The 26,710-nt window shown below is 48.6% G+C and overlaps 1 protein-coding gene across 1 annotated transcript in view; it reads right to left on the bottom strand.

Moving 5' to 3' along the window:
- The window catches only part of TOGARAM2 (TOG array regulator of axonemal microtubules 2), a 181,111-nt gene that overhangs the window by 96,574 nt on the left and 57,827 nt on the right, over positions 1–26,710 (bottom strand). Inside the window, exon 2 of the mRNA XM_082251010.1 lies at positions 15,341–15,445. Coding sequence (XP_082107136.1) covers positions 15,341–15,365 — 25 coding nt within the window. The 5' untranslated portion in view covers positions 15,366–15,445. The remainder of the gene's footprint in view (positions 1–15,340; positions 15,446–26,710) is intronic.

The following is a 26,710-nucleotide window of genomic DNA, read 5'->3' as shown; positions in this document are numbered from 1 at the left end:
TGGAGGAACATTGGGGTCCCTGGGTGTGGTATGGAGGAATATGGGGGTCACTGGGTGTTATATGGAGGAATATGGGGGTCACTGGGTGTGATATAGAGGAACATTGGGGTCCCTGGGTGTGATATGGAGGAACATTGGGGTCCCTGGGTGTGATATGGAGGAACATTGGGGTCCCTGGGTGTGATATGGAGGAACATTGGGGGCACTGGGTGTGATATGGAGGAATATCGGGGGGCACTGGGTATGACAGCATGACATGGAGGAACATTGGGGTCCCTGGGTGTGACATGGAGGAACATTGGGGTCCCTGGGTGTGGTATGGAGGAATATGGGGGTCACTGGGTGTGATATGGAGGAATATGGGGGTCACTGGGTGTGATATGGAGGAATATGGGGGTCACTGGGTGTGATATAGAGGAACATTGGGGTCCCTGGGTGTGATATGGAGGAACATTGGGGGCACTGGGTGTGATATGGAGGAACATTGGGGTCCCTGGGTGTGATATGGAGGAATATGGGGGTCACTGGGTGTGATATGGAGGAATATGGGGGTCACTGGGTGTGATATGGAGGAATATGGGGGTCACTGGGTGTGACATAGAGGAACATTGGGGTCCCTGGGTGTGATATGGAGGAGCATTGGGGTCCCTGGGTGTGATATGGAGGAACATTGGGGGCACTGGGTGTGATATGGAGGAACATTGGGGGCACTGGGTGTGATATGGAGGAACATTGGGGGCACTGGGTGTGATATGGAGGAACATTGGGGGCACTGGGTGTGATATGGAGGAATATCGGGGGGCACTGGGTATGACAGCATGACATGGAGGAACATTGGGGTCCCTGGGTGTGACATGGAGGAACATTGGGGTCCCTGGGTGTGGTATGGAGGAATATGGGGGTCACTGGGTGTGATATGGAGGAATATGGGGGTCACTGGGTGTGATATAGAGGAACATTGGGGTCCCTAGGTGTGATATGGAGGAATATGGGGGGCACTGGGTGTGATATGGAGGAATATGGGGGGGGGCACTGGGTATGACCGCATGATATGGAGGAACATTGGGGTCCCTGGGTGTGACATGGAGGAACATTGGGGTCCCTGGGTGTGGTATGGAGGAATATGGGGGTCACTGGGTGTGATATGGAGCAATATGGGGTCACTGGGTGTGATATGGAAGAACATTGGGGTCCCTGGGTGTGATATGGAGGAATATGGGGGGCACTGGGTGTGATATGGAGGAACATTGGGGGCACTGGGTGTGATATGGAGGAATATCGGGGGGCACTGGGTGTGATATGGAGGAATATCGGGGGGCACTGGGTGTGATATGGAGGAATATCGGGGGGCACTGGGTATGACAGCATGATATGGAGGAACATTGGGGTCCCTGGGTGTGATATGGAGGAACATTGGGGTCCCTGGGTGTGGTATGGAGGAATATGGGGGTCACTGGGTGTGATATGGAGGAATATGGGGGTCACTGGGTGTGATATGTAGGAACATTGGGGTCCCTGGGTGTGATATGGAGGAATATGGGGGTCACTGGGTGTGATATGGAGGAACATTGGGGTCCCTGGGTGTGATATGGAGGAATATGGGGGTCACTGGGTGTGATATGGAGGAATATGGGGGTCACTGGGTGTGATATGGAGGAATATGGGGGTCACTGGGTGTGATATGGAGGAATATGGGGGTCACTGGGTGTGATATGGAGGAACATTGGGGTCCCTGGGTGTGATATGGAGGAACATTGGGGGCACTGGGTGTGATATGGAGGAATATCGGGGGGCACTGGGTATGACAGCATGACATGGAGGAACATTGGGGTCCCTGGGTGTGATATGGAGGAACATTGGGGTCCCTGGGTGTGATATGGAGGAATATGGGGGTCACTGGGTGTGATATGGAGGAATATGGGGGTCACTGGGTGTGATATGGAGGAATATGGGGGTCACGGTGTGATATGGAGGAATATGGGGGTCACTGGGTGTGATATGGAGGAATATGGGGGTCACGGTGTGATATGGAGGAATATGGGGGCACTGGGTGTGATATAGAGGAACATTGGGGTCCCTGGGTGTGATATGGAGGAACATTGGGGTTCCTGGGTGTGATATGGAGGAACATTGGGGGCACTGGGTGTGATATGGAGGAATATCGGGGGGCACTGGGTGTGATATGGAGGAATATCGGGGGGCACTGGGTGTGATATGGAGGAATATGGGGGGCACTGGGTGCGATATGGAGGAATATGGGGGGGCACTGGGTGTGATATGGAGGAATATGGGGGGCACTGGGTGTGATATGGAGGAATATCGGGGGGCACTGGGTATGATATGGAGGAATATCGGGGGGCACTGGGTGTGATATGGAGGAATATGGGGGGCACTGGGTGCGATATGGAGGAATATCGGGGGGCACTGGGTGTGATATGGAGGAATATGGGGGGCACTGGGTGTGATATGGAGGAATATGGGGGGCACTGGGTGTGATATGGAGGAATATCGGGGGGCACTGGGTATGATATGGAGGAATATCGGGGGGCACTGGGTGTGATATGGAGGAATATGGGGGGCACTGGGTGCGATATGGAGGAATATCGGGGGGCACTGGGTGTGATATGGAGGAATATGGGGGGCACTGGGTGTGATATGGAGGAATATAGGGGGCACTGGGTATGACAGCCTGACATGGAGGAACATTGGGTGCCAGTAGCTGGCCTTGCCTAGGGCACAGATTAGTTCAGCACCGGCCCGGTCTGTGGCCTTCATGGTCTTTCCTCGGCTGTTTTCCCACCCGCCCCTCGTTAGGAAGGACGATCCCTGTTTGATACCCCTTGCCAGGACCCCTATAGTATAACTCCAACCTGAACTCCATGTCCATGAATGTCCAACGTTACTCCCCCAGCCGGTTCTCCTCTCATCCTGAGGGCCCCTTCATAGATGGGAGCTGAGATTCTTCCTAACGTTGGACCTTGACATCTCTGATGTGATTGTTTGATCGGTGACCCCGGAGAATATTACAGGAGGGGCGACCTTTCTGCACTTTGTGTTTATGATGGCGCCATAGATGGCCGCTCACCCACTTTTATATTTGTCATCAGTAGAGATATCTACACCCATTATAGAAGAGTCCGGACCTCCATGGAGACAGAACCCAACGTCTATGGAATGTACAGAATACGGTGCGGGGCTCTTTAATAGCAAAGAGGAAAGCGCTACATTGTTCTCATTGTAGGATCCATTCTGACCAATCATAGAAGGAAGCTGATTAATAATTGCCACGCCCCCATCAATAAAGCCCAACCCACCCTCTCAGAAGACACTCCCATTATTCACCCATAAAACATTCACCGGGAGGAGGATAACCCCCAACTTCTCACATCACAATTCCTTTCATCCATGCATTCCATACAGAGCACAGAGCACAGACAGAGCACACACAGAGCACACACAGAGCACAGAGCACACACAGAGCACACACAGAGAACAGAGCACACACAGAGCACAGAGCACGCACAGAGCACAGACAGAGCACAGAGCACACACAGAGCACAGAGCACGCACAGAGCACAGACAGAGCACAGAGCACGCACAGAGCACACACAGAGCACAGAGCACACACAAAGCACACACAGAGAACAGAGCACACACAGAGCACAGAGCACGCACAGAGCACAGACAGAGCACAGAGCACACACAGAGCACAGAGCACGCACAGAGCACAGACAGAGCACAGACAGAGCACAGAGCACACACAGAGCACAGAGCACGCACAGAGCACGCACAGAGCACACACAGAGCACACACAGAGCACAGAGCACACACAAAGCACACACAGAGCACAGAGCACACACAGAGCACAGAGCACACACAGAGCACAGAGCACGCACAGAGCACAGACAGAGCACAGAGCACGCACAGAGCACACACAGAGCACACACAGAGCACAGAGCACACACAGAGCACACGCAGAGCACAGAGCACACACAGCACAGAGCACACAGCGCACACACAGAGCACACACAGAGCACACACAGAGCACACACAGAGCACAGAGCACGCACAGAGCACACACAGAGCACAGAGCACACATAGAACAGAGAGCACACACAGAGCACAGAGCACACACAGAGCACACACAGAACACAGAGCACACACAGAGCACACACACAGCACAGAGCACACACAGAGCACACACACAGCACAGAGCACACACACAGCACAGAGCACACACACAGCACACAGCACATACAGAGCACAGAGCACACACAGAGCACAGAGCACACACAGCGCACACACAGAGCACAGAGCACACACAGAGCACAGAACACACACAGAGCATACACAGAGCACACACAGAGCACAGAGCACACACAGAGCCCAGAACACACACAGAGCACACACAGAGCACAGAACACACACAGAGCACACAGTACAGAACACACACAGAGCACACACAGAGCACAAACAGCACAGAACACTCACAGAGCACACACAGCACAGAACACACACAGCACAGAACACTCACAGCACAGAACACACACAGAGCACAGAACACACACAGCACAGAACACACAACACACACAGAGCACACACAGCACAGAACACACACAGCACAGAACACTCACAGAGCACAGAACACTCATAGAGCACAGAACACACAAAGCACAGAACACACAACACACACAGAGCACACACAGCACAGAACACACACAGAGCACACACAGCACAGAACACACAGAGCACAGAGCACACACACACAGCATAGAACACACACAGCACAGAACACACACAGCACAGAACACACACAGAGCACACACAGCACATAACACACACAGCACGGAGCACACACAGCACAGAACACACAGAGCACACACAGCACAGAACACACACAGAGCACACACAGCACAGAGCACACACAGAGCACACACAGCACAGAGCACACAATGAGCACAGAGCACACACAGAGCACAGAGCACACACACAGAGCACACACACACACAGAGCACACACACAGAGCACACACACAGCACAGAACACACACAGAGCACACACAGCACAGAACACACACAGAGCACACACAGAGCACAAACAGCACAGAACACACACAGCACAGCGCACACACAGAGCACACACAGCACAGAACACACACAGAGCACACACAGAGCACAAACAGCACAGAACACACACAGCACAGCGCACACACAGAGCACACACAGCACAGAGCACACACAGCACAGAACACACACAGAGAACAGAACACACACAGAGCACACACAGCACAGAACACACACAGAGCACAGAGCACACACAGAGCACAAACAGCACAGAACACACACAGAGCACAGAGCACACACAGAGCACAAACAGCACAGAACACACACAGAACACAGAGCACACACAGAGTACACACAGCACAGAACACACACAGAGCACACAAAGCACAGAACACACACAAAGCACAGAGCACACACAGAGCACACACAGCACAGAACACACACAAAGCACACACAGCACAGAACACACACAGAGCACACACAGCACAGAACACACACAGAGCACACAAAGCACAGAACACACACAAAGCACAGAGCACACACAGAGCACACAAAGCACAGAACACACACAGAGCACACACAGCACAGAACACACACAGCACAGAACACACAGCACAGAACACACACAGCACAGAACACACACAGAGCACACAAAGCACAGAACACACACAGAGCACAGAACACACACAGAGCACAGAACACACACAGAGCACAGAACACACACAGAGCACACACAGAGCACAGAACACACACAGAACACACACAGAGCACAGAACACACACAGAGCACACACAGCACAGAACACACAGCACAGAACACACACAGAGCACACACAGCACAGAACACACACAGAGCACAGAACACACACAGAGCACAGAACACACACAGAGCACAGAACACACACAGAGCACACACAGAGCACAGAACACACACAGAGCACACACAGAGCACAGAACACACACAGAGCACAGAACACACACGGAGCACACACAGAGCACAGAACACACACAGAGCACACACAGAGCACACGCAGCACAGAACACACACAGAGCACAGAACACGCACAGAACACACACAGAGCACAGAACACACACAGAGCACACACAGAGCACAGAACACACACGGAGCACACACAGAGCACAGAACACACACAGAGCACACACAGAGCACAGAACACACACAGAGCACACACAGCACAGAACACACACAGAGCACAGAACACACACAGAGCACACACAGAGCACAGAACACACACAGAGCACACACAGAGCACAGAGCACACACAGAGCACAGAACACACACAGAGCACACACAGAGCACAGAGCACACACAGCACAGAACACACACAGAGCACAGAACACACACAGAACACACACAGAGCACAGAACACACACAGAGCACAGAGCACACACAGCACAGAACACACACAGAGCACAGAACACACACAGAACACACACAGAGCACAGAACACACACAGAGCACACACAGCACAGAACACACACAGAGCACAGAACACACACAGAGCACAGAACACACACAGAGCACACACAGAGCACAGAGCACACACAGAGCACACACAGAGCACAGAGCACACACAGAGCACAGAGCAGACACAGAGCACACACAGAGCACAGAACACACACAGAACACACACAGAGCACACACAGAGCACACGCAGAGCACACACAGCACAGAACACACACACAGCACAGAACACACACAAAGCACACACAGGGCACAGAACACACACAGAGCACAGAGCACACACAGAGCACACACAGCACAGAACACACACAGAGCACACGCAGCACAGAACACACACAGAGCACAAAGCACACACAGAGCACAGAGCACACACAGAGCACAGAGCACACACAGAGCACACACAGAGCACACACAGAGCACAGAGCACACACACACACACACACACAGAGCACACACAGCACAGAACACACACAGAGCACACACAGCACAGAACACACACAGAGCACAAAGCACACACAGAGCACAGAGCACAGAGCACACACAGAGCACAGAACACACACAGAGCAAACACAGAGCACAGAGCACACACAGAGCACAGAACACACACAGAGCACACACAGAGCACACACAGAGCACAGAACACACACAGAGCACACAGTACAGAACACACACAGAGCACACACAGAGCACAAACAGCACAGAACACTCACAGAGCACACACAGCACAGAACACACACAGCACAGAACACTCACAGCACAGAACACACACAGAGCACAGAACACACACAGCACAGAACACACAACACACACAGAGCACACACAGAGCACAGAACACACACAGCACAGAACACTCACAGAGCACAGAACACTCATAGAGCACAGAACACACACAGCACAGAACACACAACACACACAGAGCACACACAGCACAGAACACACACAGAGCACACACAGCACAGAACACACAGAGCACAGAGCACACACACACAGCACAGAACACACACAGCACAGAACACACACAGAGCACACACAGCACATAACACACACAGCACAGAGCACACACAGCACAGAACACACAGAGCACACACAGCACAGAACACACACAGAGCACACACAGCACAGAGCACGCACAGAGCACACACAGAGCACACACAGCACAGAGCACGCACAGAGCACACACAGAGCACAGAGCACACACAGAGCACAGAGCACACACACACACACACACACACACACACACACACAGAGCACACACACACACAGAGCACACACACAGCACACACACAGCACAGAACACACACAGAGCACACACAGCACAGAACACACACAGAGCACACACAGAGCACAAACAGCACAGAACACACACAGCACAGAACACACACAGCACAGAACACACACAGAGAACAGAACACACACAGAGCACACACAGCACAGAACACACACAGAGCACAGAGCACAGAGCACACACAGAGCACAAACAGAGCACAAACAGCACAGAACACGCACAGAGCACACACAGAGCACAAACAGCACAGAACACACATAGAGCCCACACAGCACAGAACACACACAGAGCACACACAGAGTACACACAGCACAGAACACACACAGAGCACACAAAGCACAGAACACACACAAGGCACAGAGCACACACAGAGCACACACAGCACAGAACACACACAAAGCACAGAACACACACAGAACACACACAGAGCACAGAACACACACAGAACACACACAGAACACACACAGAGCACAGAACACACACAGAGCACACACAGAGCACAGAACACACACAGAGCACACACAGAGCACAGAACACACACAGAGCACACACAGAGCACAGAGCACACACAGAGCACAGAGCAGACACAGAGCACACACAGAGCACAGAACACACACAGAACACACACAGAACACACACAGAACACACACAGAGCACACACAGCACAGAACACACACAAAGCACACACAGGGCACAGAACACACACAGAGCACACACAGAGCACAGAACACACACAGAACACACACAGAGCACACACAGAGCACACGCAGAGCACACACAGCACAGAACACACACACAGCACAGAACACACACAAAGCACACACAGGGCACAGAACACACACGCAGCACAGAACACACACAGAGCACAAAGCACACACAGAGCACAGAGCACACACAGAGCACAGAGCACACACAGAGCACACACAGAGCACAGAGCACACACAGAGCACAGAGCACACACACACACACACAGAGCACAGAGCACACACAGCACAGAACACACACAGAGCACACACAGCACAGAACACACACAGAGCACAAAGCACACACAGAGCACAGAGCACACACAGAGCACAGAGCACACACAGAGCACAGAACACACACAGAGCACACACAGAGCACACACAGAGCACACACAGAGCACAGAGCACACACAGAGCACAGAACACACACAGAGCACACACAGAGCACACACAGAGCACAGAACACACACAGAGCACACAGTACAGAACACACACAGAGCACACACAGAGCACAAACAGCACAGAACACTCACAGAGCACACACAGCACAGAACACACACAGCACAGAACACTCACAGCACAGAACACACAACACACACAGAGCACACGCAGCACAGAACACACACAGCACAGAACACTCACAGAGCACAGAACACTCATAGAGCACAGAACACACACAGCACAGAACACACAACACACACAGAGCACACACAGCACAGAACACACACAGAGCACACACAGCACAGAACACACAGAGCACAGAGCACACACACACAGCACAGAACACACACAGCACAGAACACACACAGAGCACACACAGCACAGAGCACGCACAGAGCACACACAGAGCACACACAGCACAGAGCACGCACAGAGCACACACAGAGCACAGAGCACACACACACACACACACACAGAGCACACACACACACACACAGCACAGAACACACACAGAGCACACACAGCACAGAACACACACAGAGCACACACAGAGCACAAACAGCACAGAACACACACAGCACAGCGCACACACAGCACAGAACACACACAGAGAACAGAACACACACAGAGCACACACAGCACAGAACACACACAGAGCACAGAGCACAGAGCACACACAGAGCACACACAGAGCACAAACAGAGCACAAACAGCACAGAACACACATAGAGCCCACACAGCACAGAACACACACAGAGCACACACAGAGCACAAACAGCACAGAACACACACAGCACAGCGCACACACAGCACAGAACACACACAGAGAACAGAACACACACAGAGCACACACAGCACAGAACACACACAGAGCACAGAGCACAGAGCACACACAGAGCACACACAGAGCACAAACAGAGCACAAACAGAGCACAAACAGCACAGAACACACACAGAGTACACACAGCACAGAACACACACAGAGCACACAAAGCACAGAACACACACAAAGCACAGAGCACACACAGAGCACACACAGCACAGAACACACAGAGCACACAAAGCACAGAAAACACACAGAGCACACACAGCACAGAACACACACAGAGCACACACAGCACAGAACACACAGCACAGAACACACACAGCACAGAACACACACAGAGCACACAAAGCACAGAACACACACAGAGCACAGAACACACACAGAGCACACACAGAGCACACACAGCACAGAACACACACAGAGCACAGAACACACACAGAACACAAACAGAGCACAGAGCACACACAGAGCACAGAACACACACAGAGCACAGAACACACACAGAACACACACAGAGCACAGAACACACACAGAGCACAGAACACACACAGAGCACAGAACACACACAGAACACACACAGAGCACAGAACACACACAGAGCACACACAGAGCATAGAACACACACAGAGCACACACAGAGCACAGAACACACACAGAACACACACAGAACACACACAGAGCACAGAACACACACAGAGCACACACAGAGCACAGAACACACACAGAGCACAGAACACACACAGAACACACACAGAGCACAGAACACACACAGAGCACACACAGAGCATAGAACACACACAGAGCACACACAGAGCACAGAACACACACAGAGCACACACAGAGCACAGAGCACACACAGAGCACAGAGCAGACACAGAGCACACACAGAGCACACACAGAGCACACACAGAGTACACACAGCACAGAACACACACAGAGCACACAAAGCACAGAACACACACAAAGCACAGAGCACACACAGAGCACACACAGCACAGAACACACACAAAGCACAGAAAACACACAGAGCACACACAGCACAGAACACACACAGAGCACACACAGCACAGAACACACAGCACAGAACACACACAGAACACACACAGCACAGAACACACACAGAGCACACAAAGCACAGAACACACACAGAGCACAGAACACACACAGAACACACACAGAGCACACACAGAGCACAGAACACACACAGAGCACACACAGAGCACAGAGCACACACAGAGCACACACAGAGCACAGAACACACACAGAACACACACAGAGCACAGAACACAGAACACACACAGAGCACACACAGAGAACAGAACACACACAGAGCACACACAGAGCACAGAACACACACAGAGCACACACAGAGCACACACAGCACAGAACACACACAGAACACAAACAGAGCACAGAACACACACAGAGCACACACAGAGCACAGAACACACACAGAACACACACAGAACACACACAGAGCACAGAACACACACAGAGCACACACAGAGCACAGAACACACACAGAGCACACACAGAGCACAGAGCACACACAGAGCACAGAGCAGACACAGAGCACACACAGAGCACAGAACACACACAGAATACACACAGAACACACACAGAGCACACACAGCACAGAACACACACAAAGCACACACAGGGCACAGAACACACACAGAGCACACACAGAGCACAGAACACACACAGAACACACACAGAGCACACACAGAGCACACGCAGAGCACACACAGCACAGAACACACACACAGCACAGAACACACACAAAGCACACACAGGGCACAGAACACACACGCAGCACAGAACACACACAGAGCACAAAGCACACACAGAGCACAGAGCACACACAGAGCACAGAGCACACACAGAGCACACACAGAGCACAGAGCACACACAGAGCACAGAGCACACACAGCACAGAACACACACAGAGCACACACAGCACAGAACACACACAGAGCACAAAGCACACACAGAGCACAGAGCACACACAGAGCACAGAGCACACACAGAGCACAGAACACACACAGAGCACACACAGAGCACACACAGAGCACAGAGCACACACAGAGCACAGAACACACACAGAGCACACACAGAGCACACACAGAGCACAGAACACACACAGAGCACACAGTACAGAACACACACAGAGCACACACAGAGCACAAACAGCACAGAACACTCACAGAGCACACACAGCACAGAACACACACAGCACAGAACACTCACAGCACAGAACACACAACACACACAGAGCACACGCAGCACAGAACACACACAGCACAGAACACTCACAGAGCACAGAACACTCATAGAGCACAGAACACACACAGCACAGAACACACAACACACACAGAGCACACACAGCACAGAACACACACAGAGCACACACAGCACAGAACACACAGAGCACAGAGCACACACACACAGCACAGAACACACACAGCACAGAACACACACAGAGCACACACAGCACAGAGCACGCACAGAGCACACACAGAGCACACACAGCACAGAGCACGCACAGAGCACACACAGAGCACAGAGCACACACACACACACACAGAGCACACACACACACACACACAGCACAGAACACACACAGAGCACACACAGCACAGAACACACACAGAGCACACACAGAACACACACAGAGCACAGAACACACACAGAGCACACACAGAGCACAGAACACACACAGAGCACACACAGAGCACAGAGCACACACAGAGCACAGAGCAGACACAGAGCACACACAGAGCACAGAACACACACAGAACACACACAGAACACACACAGAGCACACACAGCACAGAACACACACAAAGCACACACAGGGCACAGAACACACACAGAGCACACACAGAGCACAGAACACACACAGAACACACACAGAGCACACACAGAGCACACGCAGAGCACACACAGCACAGAACACACACACAGCACAGAACACACACAAAGCACACACAGGGCACAGAACACACACGCAGCACAGAACACACACAGAGCACAAAGCACACACAGAGCACAGAGCACACACAGAGCACAGAGCACACACAGAGCACACACAGAGCACAGAGCACACACAGAGCACAGAGCACACACAGCACAGAACACACACAGAGCACACACAGCACAGAACACACACAGAGCACAAAGCACACACAGAGCACAGAGCACACACAGAGCACAGAGCACACACAGAGCACAGAACACACACAGAGCACACACAGAGCACACACAGAGCACAGAGCACACACAGAGCACAGAACACACACAGAGCACACACAGAGCACACACAGAGCACAGAACACACACAGAGCACACAGTACAGAACACACACAGAGCACACACAGAGCACAAACAGCACAGAACACTCACAGAGCACACACAGCACAGAACACACACAGCACAGAACACTCACAGCACAGAACACACAACACACACAGAGCACACGCAGCACAGAACACACACAGCACAGAACACTCACAGAGCACAGAACACTCATAGAGCACAGAACACACACAGCACAGAACACACAACACACACAGAGCACACACAGCACAGAACACACACAGAGCACACACAGCACAGAACACACAGAGCACAGAGCACACACACACAGCACAGAACACACACAGCACAGAACACACACAGAGCACACACAGCACAGAGCACGCACAGAGCACACACAGAGCACACACAGCACAGAGCACGCACAGAGCACACACAGAGCACAGAGCACACACACACACACACACAGAGCACACACACACACACACAGCACAGAACACACACAGAGCACACACAGCACAGAACACACACAGAGCACACACAGAGCACAAACAGCACAGAACACACACAGCACAGCGCACACACAGAGCACACACAGCACAGAACACACACAGAGAACAGAACACACACAGAGCACACACAGCACAGAACACACACAGAGCACAGAGCACACACAGAGCACAAACAGAGCACAAACAGCACAGAACACACATAGAGCCCACACAGCACAGAACACACACAGAACACAGAACACACACAGAGTACACACAGCACAGAACACACACAGAGCACACAAAGCACAGAACACACACAAAGCACAGAGCACACACAGAGCACACACAGCACAGAACACACAGAGCACACAAAGCACAGAAAACACACAGAGCACACACAGCACAGAACACACACAGAGCACACACAGCACAGAACACACAGCACAGAACACACACAGCACAGAACACACACAGAGCACACAAAGCACAGAACACACACAGAGCACAGAACACACACAGAACACACACAGAGCACACACAGAGCACAGAACACACACAGAGCACACACAGAGCACACACAGAGCACACACAGAGCACAGAACACACACAGAACACACACAGAGCACAGAACACAGAACACACACAGAGCACACACAGAGCACAGAACACACACAGAACACACACAGAGCACAGAACACAGAACACACACAGAACACACACAGAGCACAGAACACAGAACACACACAGAACACACACAGAGCACAGAACACACACAGAGCACACACAGAGCACACACAGCACAGAACACACACAGAGCACAGAACACACACAGAACACAAACAGAGCACAGAGCACACACAGAGCACAGAACACACACAGAACACACACAGAACACACACAGAACACACACAGAGCACAGAACACACACAGAGCACACACAGAGCATAGAACACACACAGAGCACACACAGAGCACAGAACACACACAGAACACACACAGAACACACACAGAGCACAGAACACACACAGAGCACACACAGAGCACAGAACACACACAGAGCACAGAACACACACAGAACACACACAGAGCACAGAACACACACAGAGCACACACAGAGCATAGAACACACACAGAGCACACACAGAGCACAGAACACACACAGAGCACACACAGAGCACAGAGCACACACAGAGCACAGAGCAGACACAGAGCACACACAGAGCACACACAGAGCACACACAGCACAGTACACACACAAAGCACACACAGGGCACAGAACACACACAGAACACACACAGAGCACAGAACACACACAGAGCACACGCAGCACAGAACACACACAGCACAGAACACACACAGAGCACACACAGAGCACACACAGGGCACAGAACACGCACAGAGCACACACAGAGCACAGAGCACACACAGAGCACAGAGCACAGAGCACAGAACACACACAGAGCACACACAGAGCACAGAGCACACACAGAGCACAGAGCACACACAGAGCACACACAGAGCACAGAACACACACAGAGCACACATAGCACAGACCACACACACAGTACACAGAGCACACCATTCCAAAGTAGCTCTTCAAGGAACACTTCCACCTTGCTAATATATGAAGTCCCCCCAGGCATCTATGTACTATTATAGTGATAGTCGGCCCACCAATCACTTACCTGCATTATAATCATTGTGGGACATTCTGGAGGTTGTGAGATTTCCTGTCAGGGCCAAACATCGCCAGCGGAGTTCTTCCTTTGATTGTGTTCTGCCATAAATTCCTGTAGGGGGAAATAATTGGGGGGTCAGCAGGCTGTCATACACCCAGCAGAGAGTGCAGAGGGGGAACAATCACCCCCAACATACCCATGTATGATAAATCCCAACATACTGATGTATGATAAAGGTGACCCCCTACATACTGATGTATGATAAGGTGACCCCTACATACTGATGTATGATAAGGTGACCCCAACATACTGATGTATGATAAAGGTGACCCCCAGCATACTGATGTATGATAAGGTGACCCCTACATACTGATGTATGATAAGGTGACCCCTACATACTGATGTATGATAAGGTGACCCCAACATACTGATGTATGATAAAGGTGACCCCCAGCATACTGATGTATGATAAAGGTGACCCCCAGCATACTGATGTATGATAAAGGTGACCCCCAACATACTGATGTAGGATAAGGTGACCCCAACATACTGATGTATGATAAGGTGACCCCCAACATACTGATGTAGGATAAGGTGACCCCCAACATACTGATGTATGATAAAGGTGACCCCCAACATACTGATGTATGATAAGGTGACCCCTACATACTGATGTATGATAAGGTGACCCCCAACATACTGATGTATGATAAGGTGACCCCCGACATACTGATGTATGATAAGGTGACCCCCTACATACTGATGTAGGATAAGGTGACCCCCAACATACTGATGTATGATAAAGGTGACCCCCAACATACTGATGTATGATAAGGAGACCCCCAACATACTGATGTATGATAAGGTGACCCCCGACATACTGATGTATGATAAAGGTGACCCCCAGCATACTGATGTAGGATAAGGTGACCCCTACATACTGATGTATGATAAGGTGACCCCCAACATACTGATGTATGATAAAGGTGACCCCCGACATACTGATGTATGATAAGGTGACCCCCAACATACTGATGTATGATAAGGTGACCCCCGACATACTGATGTATGATAAGGTGACCCCCAACATACTGATGTATGATAAGGTGACCCCTACATACTGATGTATGATAAGGTGACCCCTACATACTGATGTATGATAAGGTGACCCCCCGACATACTGATGTATGATAAAGGTGACCCCCTACATACTGATGTATGATAAAGGTGACCCCCCTACATACTGATGTATGATAAAGGTGACCCCCTACATACTGATGTATGATAAAGGTGACCCCCAACATACTGATGTATGATAAAGGTGACCCCCTACATACTGATGTATGATAAGGTGACCCCCCGACATACTGATGTATGATAAAGGTGACCCCCTACATACTGATGTATGATAGAGGTGACCCCCAACATACTGATGTATGATAAAGGTGACCCCCAGCATACTGATGTATGATAAAGGTGACCCCCTACATACTGATGTATGATAAAGGTGACCCCCAACATACTGATGTATGATAAAGGTGACCCCCTACATACTGATGTATGATAGAGGTGACCCCCAACATACTGATGTATGATAAAGGTGACCCCCAACATACTGATGTATGATAAAGGTGACCCCCTACATACTGATGTATGATAGAGGTGACCCCCAACATACTGATGTATGATAAAGGTGACCCCCAGCATACTGATGTATGATAAAGGTGACCCCCTACATACTGATGTATGATAGAGGTGACCCCCAACATACTGATGTATGATAAAGGTGACCCCCAGCATACTGATGTATGATAGAGGTGACCTCCACATACTGATGTATGATAAACCCCTACAATCAACCTCTCTAATTCACTCCATTTCACATTAATCTCAGTTCACTTTGAGGACTACAGAACACCTCCCTCCACCTCTGAAGACCCCTCCTTCTCTGGCACTTTTTGTTTACAAGAAAAAATCTGTATATTTTGCTAGAAAATTACTAAAACCTCAAACATTATATATTTACCAGAAATCCTAGAGAATAAAATGGCGATCGTTGCAATTTTTTATGTCACGCCGTATTTGCGCAGAAGTTTTCCAAACGCATTTTTCAATTATTTAAAAAAAATACACTTTAATGAATTAAAAGTGAAAATAAAACACAATTTATGCCCAAATTATTTTTTTCAAATGTGAAAGATAATGTTACGCCAAGTAAATAGATACCCAACATGTCACGCTTTAGAATTGCGCACACTCGTGGAATGGCGTCAAAAAGTACTTAATAATCTCTATAGGTGACTCATTGTTACAGATTACCTGTTTAGAGTTACAAAGGAAGTCTATCGCTAGAATTATTGCCAGGCCTTCTCATCCAACATCAGCGCCTACTTCTGTAGGAATGGTCAAACATTCCCATAGACACTCCTAAACTTTGTGCACAGCGAGGCCCAGCACTAGAATTATTACTCCTGCTTTAACCACTTTTGGCCCGGAAGGTTTTACCCCCCTTAATGACCAGGCCATATTTTGCGATTCGGCACTGCGTTACTTTAATGGACAATTGCGCGGTCGTGCGACGCTGTACCCAAATGAAATTGATGTCCTTTTTTCCCCACAAACAGAGCTTTCTTTTGGTGGTATTTCATCACCTCTGCCATTTTTATTTTTTGCACTATAAACAAAAAAGAGCGACAATTCTGAAATATATATATATTTTTTACTTTCTGCTATAGAACATTCCCAATAGAAAAATTAAAAAATCTAAAATTTTCATCATTTTAGGCCAATTTGTTTTCTGCTACATATTTTTGGTAAAGAAAAAAAAAAATAGCAATAAGCGTATATTGATTGGTTTGCACAAAACGTATCGCGTCTACAAATTAAGGGAAAGATTTATGTAATTTTTATTTATTTTATTTTTTTACTAGTAATGGCGGCGATCTGCGATTTTTTTTAGTGGGACTGCGACATTGCGGCGGACAGATCGGACCCCTAACTGACATTTTTGACACTTTTGGGGGTACCAGTGACATTACTACAGTAATCAGTGCTATACATATGCACTGTCACTGGCAAGGGAAGGGGTTAACATTAGGGGCGATCAAAGGGTTACGTGTGAGCCTAGAGGGTGCTTTCTAACTGTATGGGGGAGGGACTTGTGAAATGATCATAGAGACATGTGATCCTATATAGAAGGAGCTCTGTGATCATTCCAGGGAGAAGAACGGTCTGCTGTGTTTACAACATCCGACCGTCCTTCTCTCTCAGCAGGGAGCGATCGTGGGGGTCAGGCAGCAATCACGGCCGCTGGCCCTCGTAGATCGGCATCCCTGCTGCCTAGTGGGGGCGAAAGTGCGCTACCACACGCTCGCCCCCAGCACTGCTTCCACGAGCCGATGTACCCCTACATCAATTCGCGCAGCTGAGCCAGGCTGCCGCAGTATATCTGTGGCAGGTGGTCAGCAAGCGGTTAATGTTCACGGCGATACCTCCCATAGGAGTTCGGATCTGCGCACCAGCACAGAGGGACGGGGGGTGCTTTGAAAAACAAATGTCCTTATTTATTTTTTTATTATTATTTATTTTTTATTATTTTTAAACTGTTCTTTTATTTATTTTTTCTTATCACTTTTATTCCTATTGTAATAGAAATAAGGATGAGAGGTCCTCTCTATGGAGAGATCGGGGGTCAGGAAGACACCGACCATCTCTCTTTTACATTTAAAAGCAAAAGATTAAAAAAAAATAAAAAAAAAATAAAAAAAATCTTTTGATCTTTTGTATTAAAAAAAAAAGTTTCCTTCTACCCTACACCAAAAGTTTTTATTGACTGGGTAATGTGTTAGGATCTATACTGGTATGGACTGGGTAATGTGTTAGGATCTATACTGGTATGGACTGGGTAATGTGTTAGGATCTATACTGGTATGGACTGGGTAATGTGTTAGGATCTATACTGGTATGGACTGGGTAATGTGTTAGGATCTATACTGGTATGGACTGGGTAATGTGTTAGGATCTATACTGGTATGGACTGGGTAATGTGTTAGGATCTATACTGGTATGGACTGGGTAATGTGTTAGGATCTATACTGGTATGGACTGGGTAATGTGTTAGGATCTATACTGGTATGGACGGGGTGATGTGATAGGATCCATACTGGTATGGACTGGGTGATGTGATAGGATCTATACTGGTATGGACTGGGTAATGGGTTAGGATCTATACTGGTATGGACTGGGTAATGTGTTAGGATCTATACTGGTATGGACTGGGTCATGTGTTAGGATCTATACTGGTATGAACTGGGTAATGCGTTAGATCTATACTGGTATGGACTGGGTAATGTGTTAGGATCCATACTGGTATGGACTGGGTGATGTGATAGGATCTATACTGGTATGGACTGGGTAATGGGTTAGGATCTATACTGGTATGGACTGGGTAATGTGTTAGGATCTATACTGGTATGGACTGGGTCATGTGTTAGGATCTATACTGGTATGAACTGGGTAATGCGTTAGATCTATACTGGTATGGACTGGGTAATGTGTTAGGATCTATACTGGTATGGACGGGGTGATGTGATAGGATCCATACTGGTATGGACTGGGTGATGTGATAGGATCTATACTGGTATGGACTGGGTAATGGGTTAGGATCTATACTGGTATGGACTGGGTAATGTGTTAGGATCTATACTGGTATGGACTGGGTCATGTGTTAGGATCTATACTGGTATGAACTGGGTAATGCGTTAGATCTATACTGGTATGGACTGGGTAATGTGTTAGGATCCATACTGGTATGGACTGGGTGATGTGATAGGATCTATACTGGTATGGACTGGGTAATGGGTTAGGATCTATACTGGTATGGACTGGGTAATGTGTTAGGATCTATACTGGTATGGACTGGGTAATGCGTTAGATCTATACTGGTATGGACTGGGTAATGTGTTAGGATCTATATTGGTATGGACTGGATAATGGGTTAGGATCCATACTGGTATGGACTGGGTGATGTGATAGGATCTATACTGGTATGGACTGGGTAATGGGTTAGGATCTATACTGGTATGGACTGGGTAATGTGTTAGGATCTATACTGGTATGGACTGGATAATGGGTTAGGATCCATACTGGTATGGACTGGGTGATGTGATAGGATCTATACTGGTATGGACTGGGTAATGGGTTAGGATCTATACTGGTATGGACTGGGTAATGTGTTAGGATCTATACTGGTATGGACTGGATAATGTGTTAGGATCTATACTGGTATGGACTGGGTAATGTGTTAGGATCTATACTGGTATGGACTGGGTAATGGGTTAGGATGTATACTGGTATGGACTGGGTATTGTGTTAGGATCTATACTGGTATGGACTGGGTAATGTGTTAGGATGTATACTGGTATGGACTGGGTAATATGTTAGGATCTATACTGGTATTGACTGGGAAATGTGTTAGGATCTATACTAGTATTGACTGGGTAATGTGTTAGGATCTATACTGGTATGGACTGGGTAATGTGTTAGGATCTATACTGGTATGGACTGGGTAATCTGTTAGGATCTATACTGGTATTGACTGGGAAATGTGTTAGGATCTATACTGGTATGGACTGGGTAATGTCTTAGGATCTATTCTGGTATGGACTGGGTAATGTGTTAGAATCTATACTGGTATGGACTGGGTAATGGGTTAGGATCTATACTGGTATGGACTGGGTGATGTGTTGGGATCTATACTGGTATGGACTGGGTAATGGGTTAGGATCTATACTGGTATGGACTGGGTAATGGGTTAGGATCTATACTGGTATGGACTGGGTAATGGGTTAGGATCTATACTGGTATGGACTGGGTGATGTGTTGGGATCTATACTGGTATGGACTGGGTAATGTGCTGGGAAGGAAAGGATGTCACATAATTTGATGGAAATTAAAATTATCACCCTACAGAGGGCTGAATTCAAAGACACCCTGAAAATCAAAGTAAAAAAATGATGCAGCAGGCGAGTCCATTTACTGAAATGTCATTGCAGGACCTCAGAATGGTCCTCAGTAGTGTGTGGCCCCCATGTGCTTGTATGCATGCCTGACAATGTTGGGGCATCCTCCTAATGAGAGGACAGATGGTGTCCTGGGGTATTTCCTCCCACATCTGGACCAGGGCATCAGGTCACTCACTTTTGTTGCCAGTGGTTTAGACATTAATGGCTGTGTGTTGAGTTATTTTGAGGGGACAGTAAATTTACGCTGTTATACAAGCTGTACACTCACTACTTTACATTGTAGCAAAGTCTCATTTCTTCAGTGTTGTCACATAAAAAGATGTGAGGGGTGTACTTACTTTTGTCAGATACAGTATATTTGCCCTGAGTTCAGTATCTCTGTATCTCTTTATCTCTGTATGCATTGAGGATTATCTCTGGAGATCCGCACATACTTCGATGTAATGAAGAACTCTCTGTTGAAGTGTCTGCTAAGAGGCAGCGCGGGTGGCGGAGAGTATTGCAGCAGATAGAAGACTTTCTCCTTATTGCTCTTCCCACCCCCAACATGTCTCCAGTCCCTACAGAGTCCCATCTCATGAAAGGGACGCACACACTGAAGGGCTTTACTGCTTCCTATCAAATGCACTCTTTGGCCATTTATATCTATCTATATATATCTATATATATTTTCAATCAACCAATCAATCAATGAGCCAAACCATAATGTTCCTCTCAGTTTACAGTTAGATCCGTCCCAAGCAATCAATTTGTCTTTGGATTTACACCGACCATGACTTCCCCTACAATCCCCATAACAAAGGCGCAACTTAATGGCACGGCGTCAGTAAATATTGAGAAGACGAATGGATTGTCATTGATAGAGAAGAATTTTCCGTCACTGCGCCGGCTGCTAAGGAGTGTTCAGGTGTTTGGTAATCCCCGGCCTTATATTGGATCAACACTCCACTCCTCTCACCCCGACCCTCACAGGACGATGTACAGGAAATATGCAGGACGCATTATTATTATTTATTATTATTATTATTTATTATTATTTTTTATTATTATTATTTATTATTAATTATTATTATTTATTATTATTAATTTTTATTATTATTATTATTTATTATTATTATTTATTACATACAAAGCAATGACACTGCGATAGATTAAATCCCAGAACTGGAAAATCCCAGATGGAAGTTTTCAACCATGAGGGTCATGACCCCCCAATCTGAGCCGCCTTCATTAACTCTCCCTGAATCCCTGTAATCTCACCACTAACCCTCCCTGTAACCCCAACACTAACCCTCCCTGTAACCCCAACACTAACCCTCCCTGTAACCCCAACACTAATCCTCCCTGTAACCCCAACACTAACCCTCCCTGTAACCCCAACACTAATCCTCCCTGTAACCCCAACACTAACCTTCGCTGTAACCCCAACACTAACCCTCCCTGTAACCCCAACACTAACCCTCCCTGTAACCCCAACAGTAACCCTCCCTGTAACCCCAACACTAACCCTCCCTGTAACCCCAACAGTAACCCTCCCTGTAACCCTAATCCTCCCTGTAACCCCAACACTAACCCTCCCTGTAACCCCAATACTAACCATCCCTGTAACCCCAACACTAACCCTCCCTGTAACCCCAACACTAACCCTCCCTGTAACCTCAACACTAACCTTCCCTGTAACCCCAATACTAACCCTCCCTGTAACCTCAACACTAACCTTCCCTGTAACCCCAACACTAACCCTCCCTGTAACCCCAACACTAACCCTCCCTGTAACCTCAACACTAACCTTCCCTGTAACCCCAACACTAACCCTCCCTGTAACCCCAACACTAACCCTCCCTGTAACCTCAACACCAACCCTCCCTGTAACCCCAACACTAATTCTCCCTGTAACCCCAACACTAATTCTCCCTGTAACCCCAACACTAATTCTCCCTGTAACCTCAACACTAACCCTCCCTGTAACCCCAACACTAACCCTCCCTGTAACCCCAATACTAACCATCCCTGTAACCCCAACACTAACCCTCCCTGTAACCCCAACACTAACCCTCCCTGTAACCCCAATACTAACCATCCCTGTAACCCCAACACTAACCCCCCCTGTAACCCTAACACTAACCATCCCTGTAACCCTAAGACTAACCCTCCCTGTAACCCCAACACTAACCCTCCCTGTAACCCCAACACTAACCCTCCCTGTACCCCTAACACTAACCCTCCCTGTAACCCTAACCCTAATCCTCCCTGTAACCCCAACACTAATCCTCCCTGTAACCCCAACACTAACCCTCCCTGTAACCCCAACACTTACCCTCCCTGTAACTCAACACTAACCCTCCCTGTAACCCTAACACTAACCTTCCCTGTAACCCCAACACTAATCCTCCCTGTAACCCTAACACTAACCCTCCCTGTAACCCTAACACTATCCCTCCCTGTAACCCCAACACTAATCCTCCCTGTAACCCTAACACTAACCCTCCCTGTAACCCCAACACTAACCCTCCCTGTAACCCCAACACTAACCCTCCCTGTAACCCCAATACTAACCCTCCCTGTAACCCCAACACCAACCCTCCCTGTAACCCCAATACTAATCCTCACTGTAACTCCAACACTAATCCTCCCTGTAACCCTAACACTAACCCTCCCTGTAACACTAACCCTCCCTATAACCCCAACACTATCCCTCCCTGTAACCCCAACACTAATCCTCCCTGTAACCCCAACACTAACCCTCCCTGTAACCCCAACACTAATCCTCCCTGTAACCCCAACACTAACCCTCCCTATAACCCCAACACTATCCCTCCCTGTAACCCCAACACTAATCCTCCCTGTAACCCCAACACTAACCCTCCCTGTAACCCCAACACTAATCCTCCCTGTAACCCCAACACTAACCCTCCCTATACCCCCAACACTAACCCTCCCTGTAACCCTAACACTAACCTTCCCTGTAACCCCAACACTAACCCTCCCTGTACCCCCAACACTAACCCTCCCTGTAACCCTAACACTATCCCTCCCTGTAACTCCAACACTAACCTTCCCTGTAACCCCAACACTAACCCTCCCTGTACCCCCAACACTAACCCTCCCTGTACCCCCAACACTAACCCTCCCTGTAACCCTAACACTAACCCCCCTGTAACCCCAACACTAACCTTCCCTGTAACCCCAACACTATCCCTCCCTGTAACCCCAACACTAACCCTTCCTGTACCCCCAACACTATCCCTCCCTGTAACCCCAACACTAACCTTCCCTGTAACCCCAACACTAACCCTGCCTGTAACCCCAACACTAACCCTCCCTGTAACCCTAACACTAACCCTCCCTGTAACCCTAACACTATCCCTCCCTGTAACCCCAACACTAACCCTCTCTGTAACCCCAACACTATCCCTCCCTGTAACCCCAACACTAACCCTCCCTGTAACCCCAACACTAACCCTCCCTGTAACCCCAACACTAACCCTCCCTGTAACCCAACACTAACCTTCCCTGTAACCCCAACACTAACCCTGCCTGTAACCCCAACACTATCCCTCCCTGTAACCCCAACACTAACCTTCCCTGTAACCCCAACACTAACCCTCCCTGTAACCCCAACACTAACCCTCCCTGTAACCCAACACTAACCTTCCCTGTAACCCCAACACTAACCCTCCCTGTAACCCCAACACTAACCCTCCCTAATGTATACCTGACCCCTTGTTCCCATACTCTCCCCCAGGCTCTATCCCAATGTTAAGCTTCTTCCCCCCCCCCCCCCCCGGCTCTCATTTGTTCCGGTATTGTCCTCGTTTCACCGTCACCAATGAGGCTTCATTACCAAACCTGCATGTTACAGTGAATGTTCCCAGCATTGGATCAGTTTATTGTTACCCCCTGGAAGGCTGTAGACCTGGGTTGGTCCTCTGACCACACATTGGATGATCCGGGGGCTTTCCCAGCATGCTGGGCTCTCTAATAGGAAAGCCCAGCACTAGATATTAGTCAGCAGCCTATTTATACCCCACTAAAATTCCATCCAATCATGGAGAGAGGAAGGGGCGGAGTCATTCCAATCACTGGAATCTGATCTCTCCTGCTCATGAAAAACAAGTGGAGAAATCTGGTGATCACCTATCCTAGTCCAATATTCATGTTTGGGCTCCCCCCCCAGTCCAATATTCATGTTTGGGCCCCCCCCCCAGTCCAATATTCATGTTTGGGCTCCCCCCCCCCCCAGTCCAAAATTCATGTTTGGGCTCCCCCCCCCAGTCCAATATTCATGTTTGGGCTCCCCCCCCCCCCTCCATTTTTGTTAAGATGTACCCCTTTGGGTATTTTGTTTATCAACTAATCTAAAATGTCACCAAAGAATGTGGCAATGTTGGTGATGAAACAATAAAATCTCAATAATAATTATTATTAATATAACTTTTTTTTTTGCAGCATGACAACCGAAATACAAAATACAAACATGTTGCGTCCCATCGGCTCCGACAACAACAAACAACTTCCTCCCGGAGCTATTCTAAGAACTTCTGTGGATTTTGCAACCCCAGAGATCTATTATTATTATTATATAAATGATGATACAATGGATACAAACAACAGCTGTGACAATGGGCAAATAAACATCACCCCATGGTGCCGGTAATGCGGGTCAATGATACCGATTGGTAGAGCTGGAATGTCAAATAGTAACATTCAGGTCACAGGACCGGACACCGGCTGATCCTGGCGGACACAATAGTGCTCAGGTGCAGTGGTAATTCTGTCAACTAAAATATTTTGGTCGACTAAAATACGACTAAAACTAAAACAATTCAGATGACTAAAATATGACTAAAACTAAAATGACATCCCCCCCCCCCCTTTTTCTCACTTCCTCTATACACTCCTTAAGTTTCCTCTATTTATACCCTCTAGAAATGGTTTCAACTGCAACATTTCTTTTTCTTTCATTACAATATTGATGGGTTCCATGTTCATATTGGCGAACCACGCCCCGGAGGACGTCACTTATGACGAAACAGGTCGGGTGGTACCTGACGTGACGTTACCACGCCCCCTGAGGCGCTGGCCTTGAACCTGCACGCGGAACGCAGCGGTTTTACAGCCTTTTATCTATGCTTTGCTTGTTTTTACTGGATACATTGTAAGTGCATTATCATTAAACTTTTGTATACAATGTTACGGGATTACGCTTTGTGCCTTTTCATTTCCTTTTGCACATTTGGTAATCACTACCCCTGGAGCCGATTATGGGATCCTACATCTGACATATTGCGGTGTTTACATCTACTATCCTCCCATGACACCCGAAGGAATGATAGTACTGCAGTTCTATACC

This window comes from Pelophylax lessonae (assembly GCF_965119305.1).
Source record: "Pelophylax lessonae genome assembly, chromosome: 3".
Lineage (NCBI taxonomy): Eukaryota > Metazoa > Chordata > Amphibia > Anura > Ranidae > Pelophylax > Pelophylax lessonae.
This window is presented reverse-complemented; position numbering and strand designations above follow the sequence as displayed.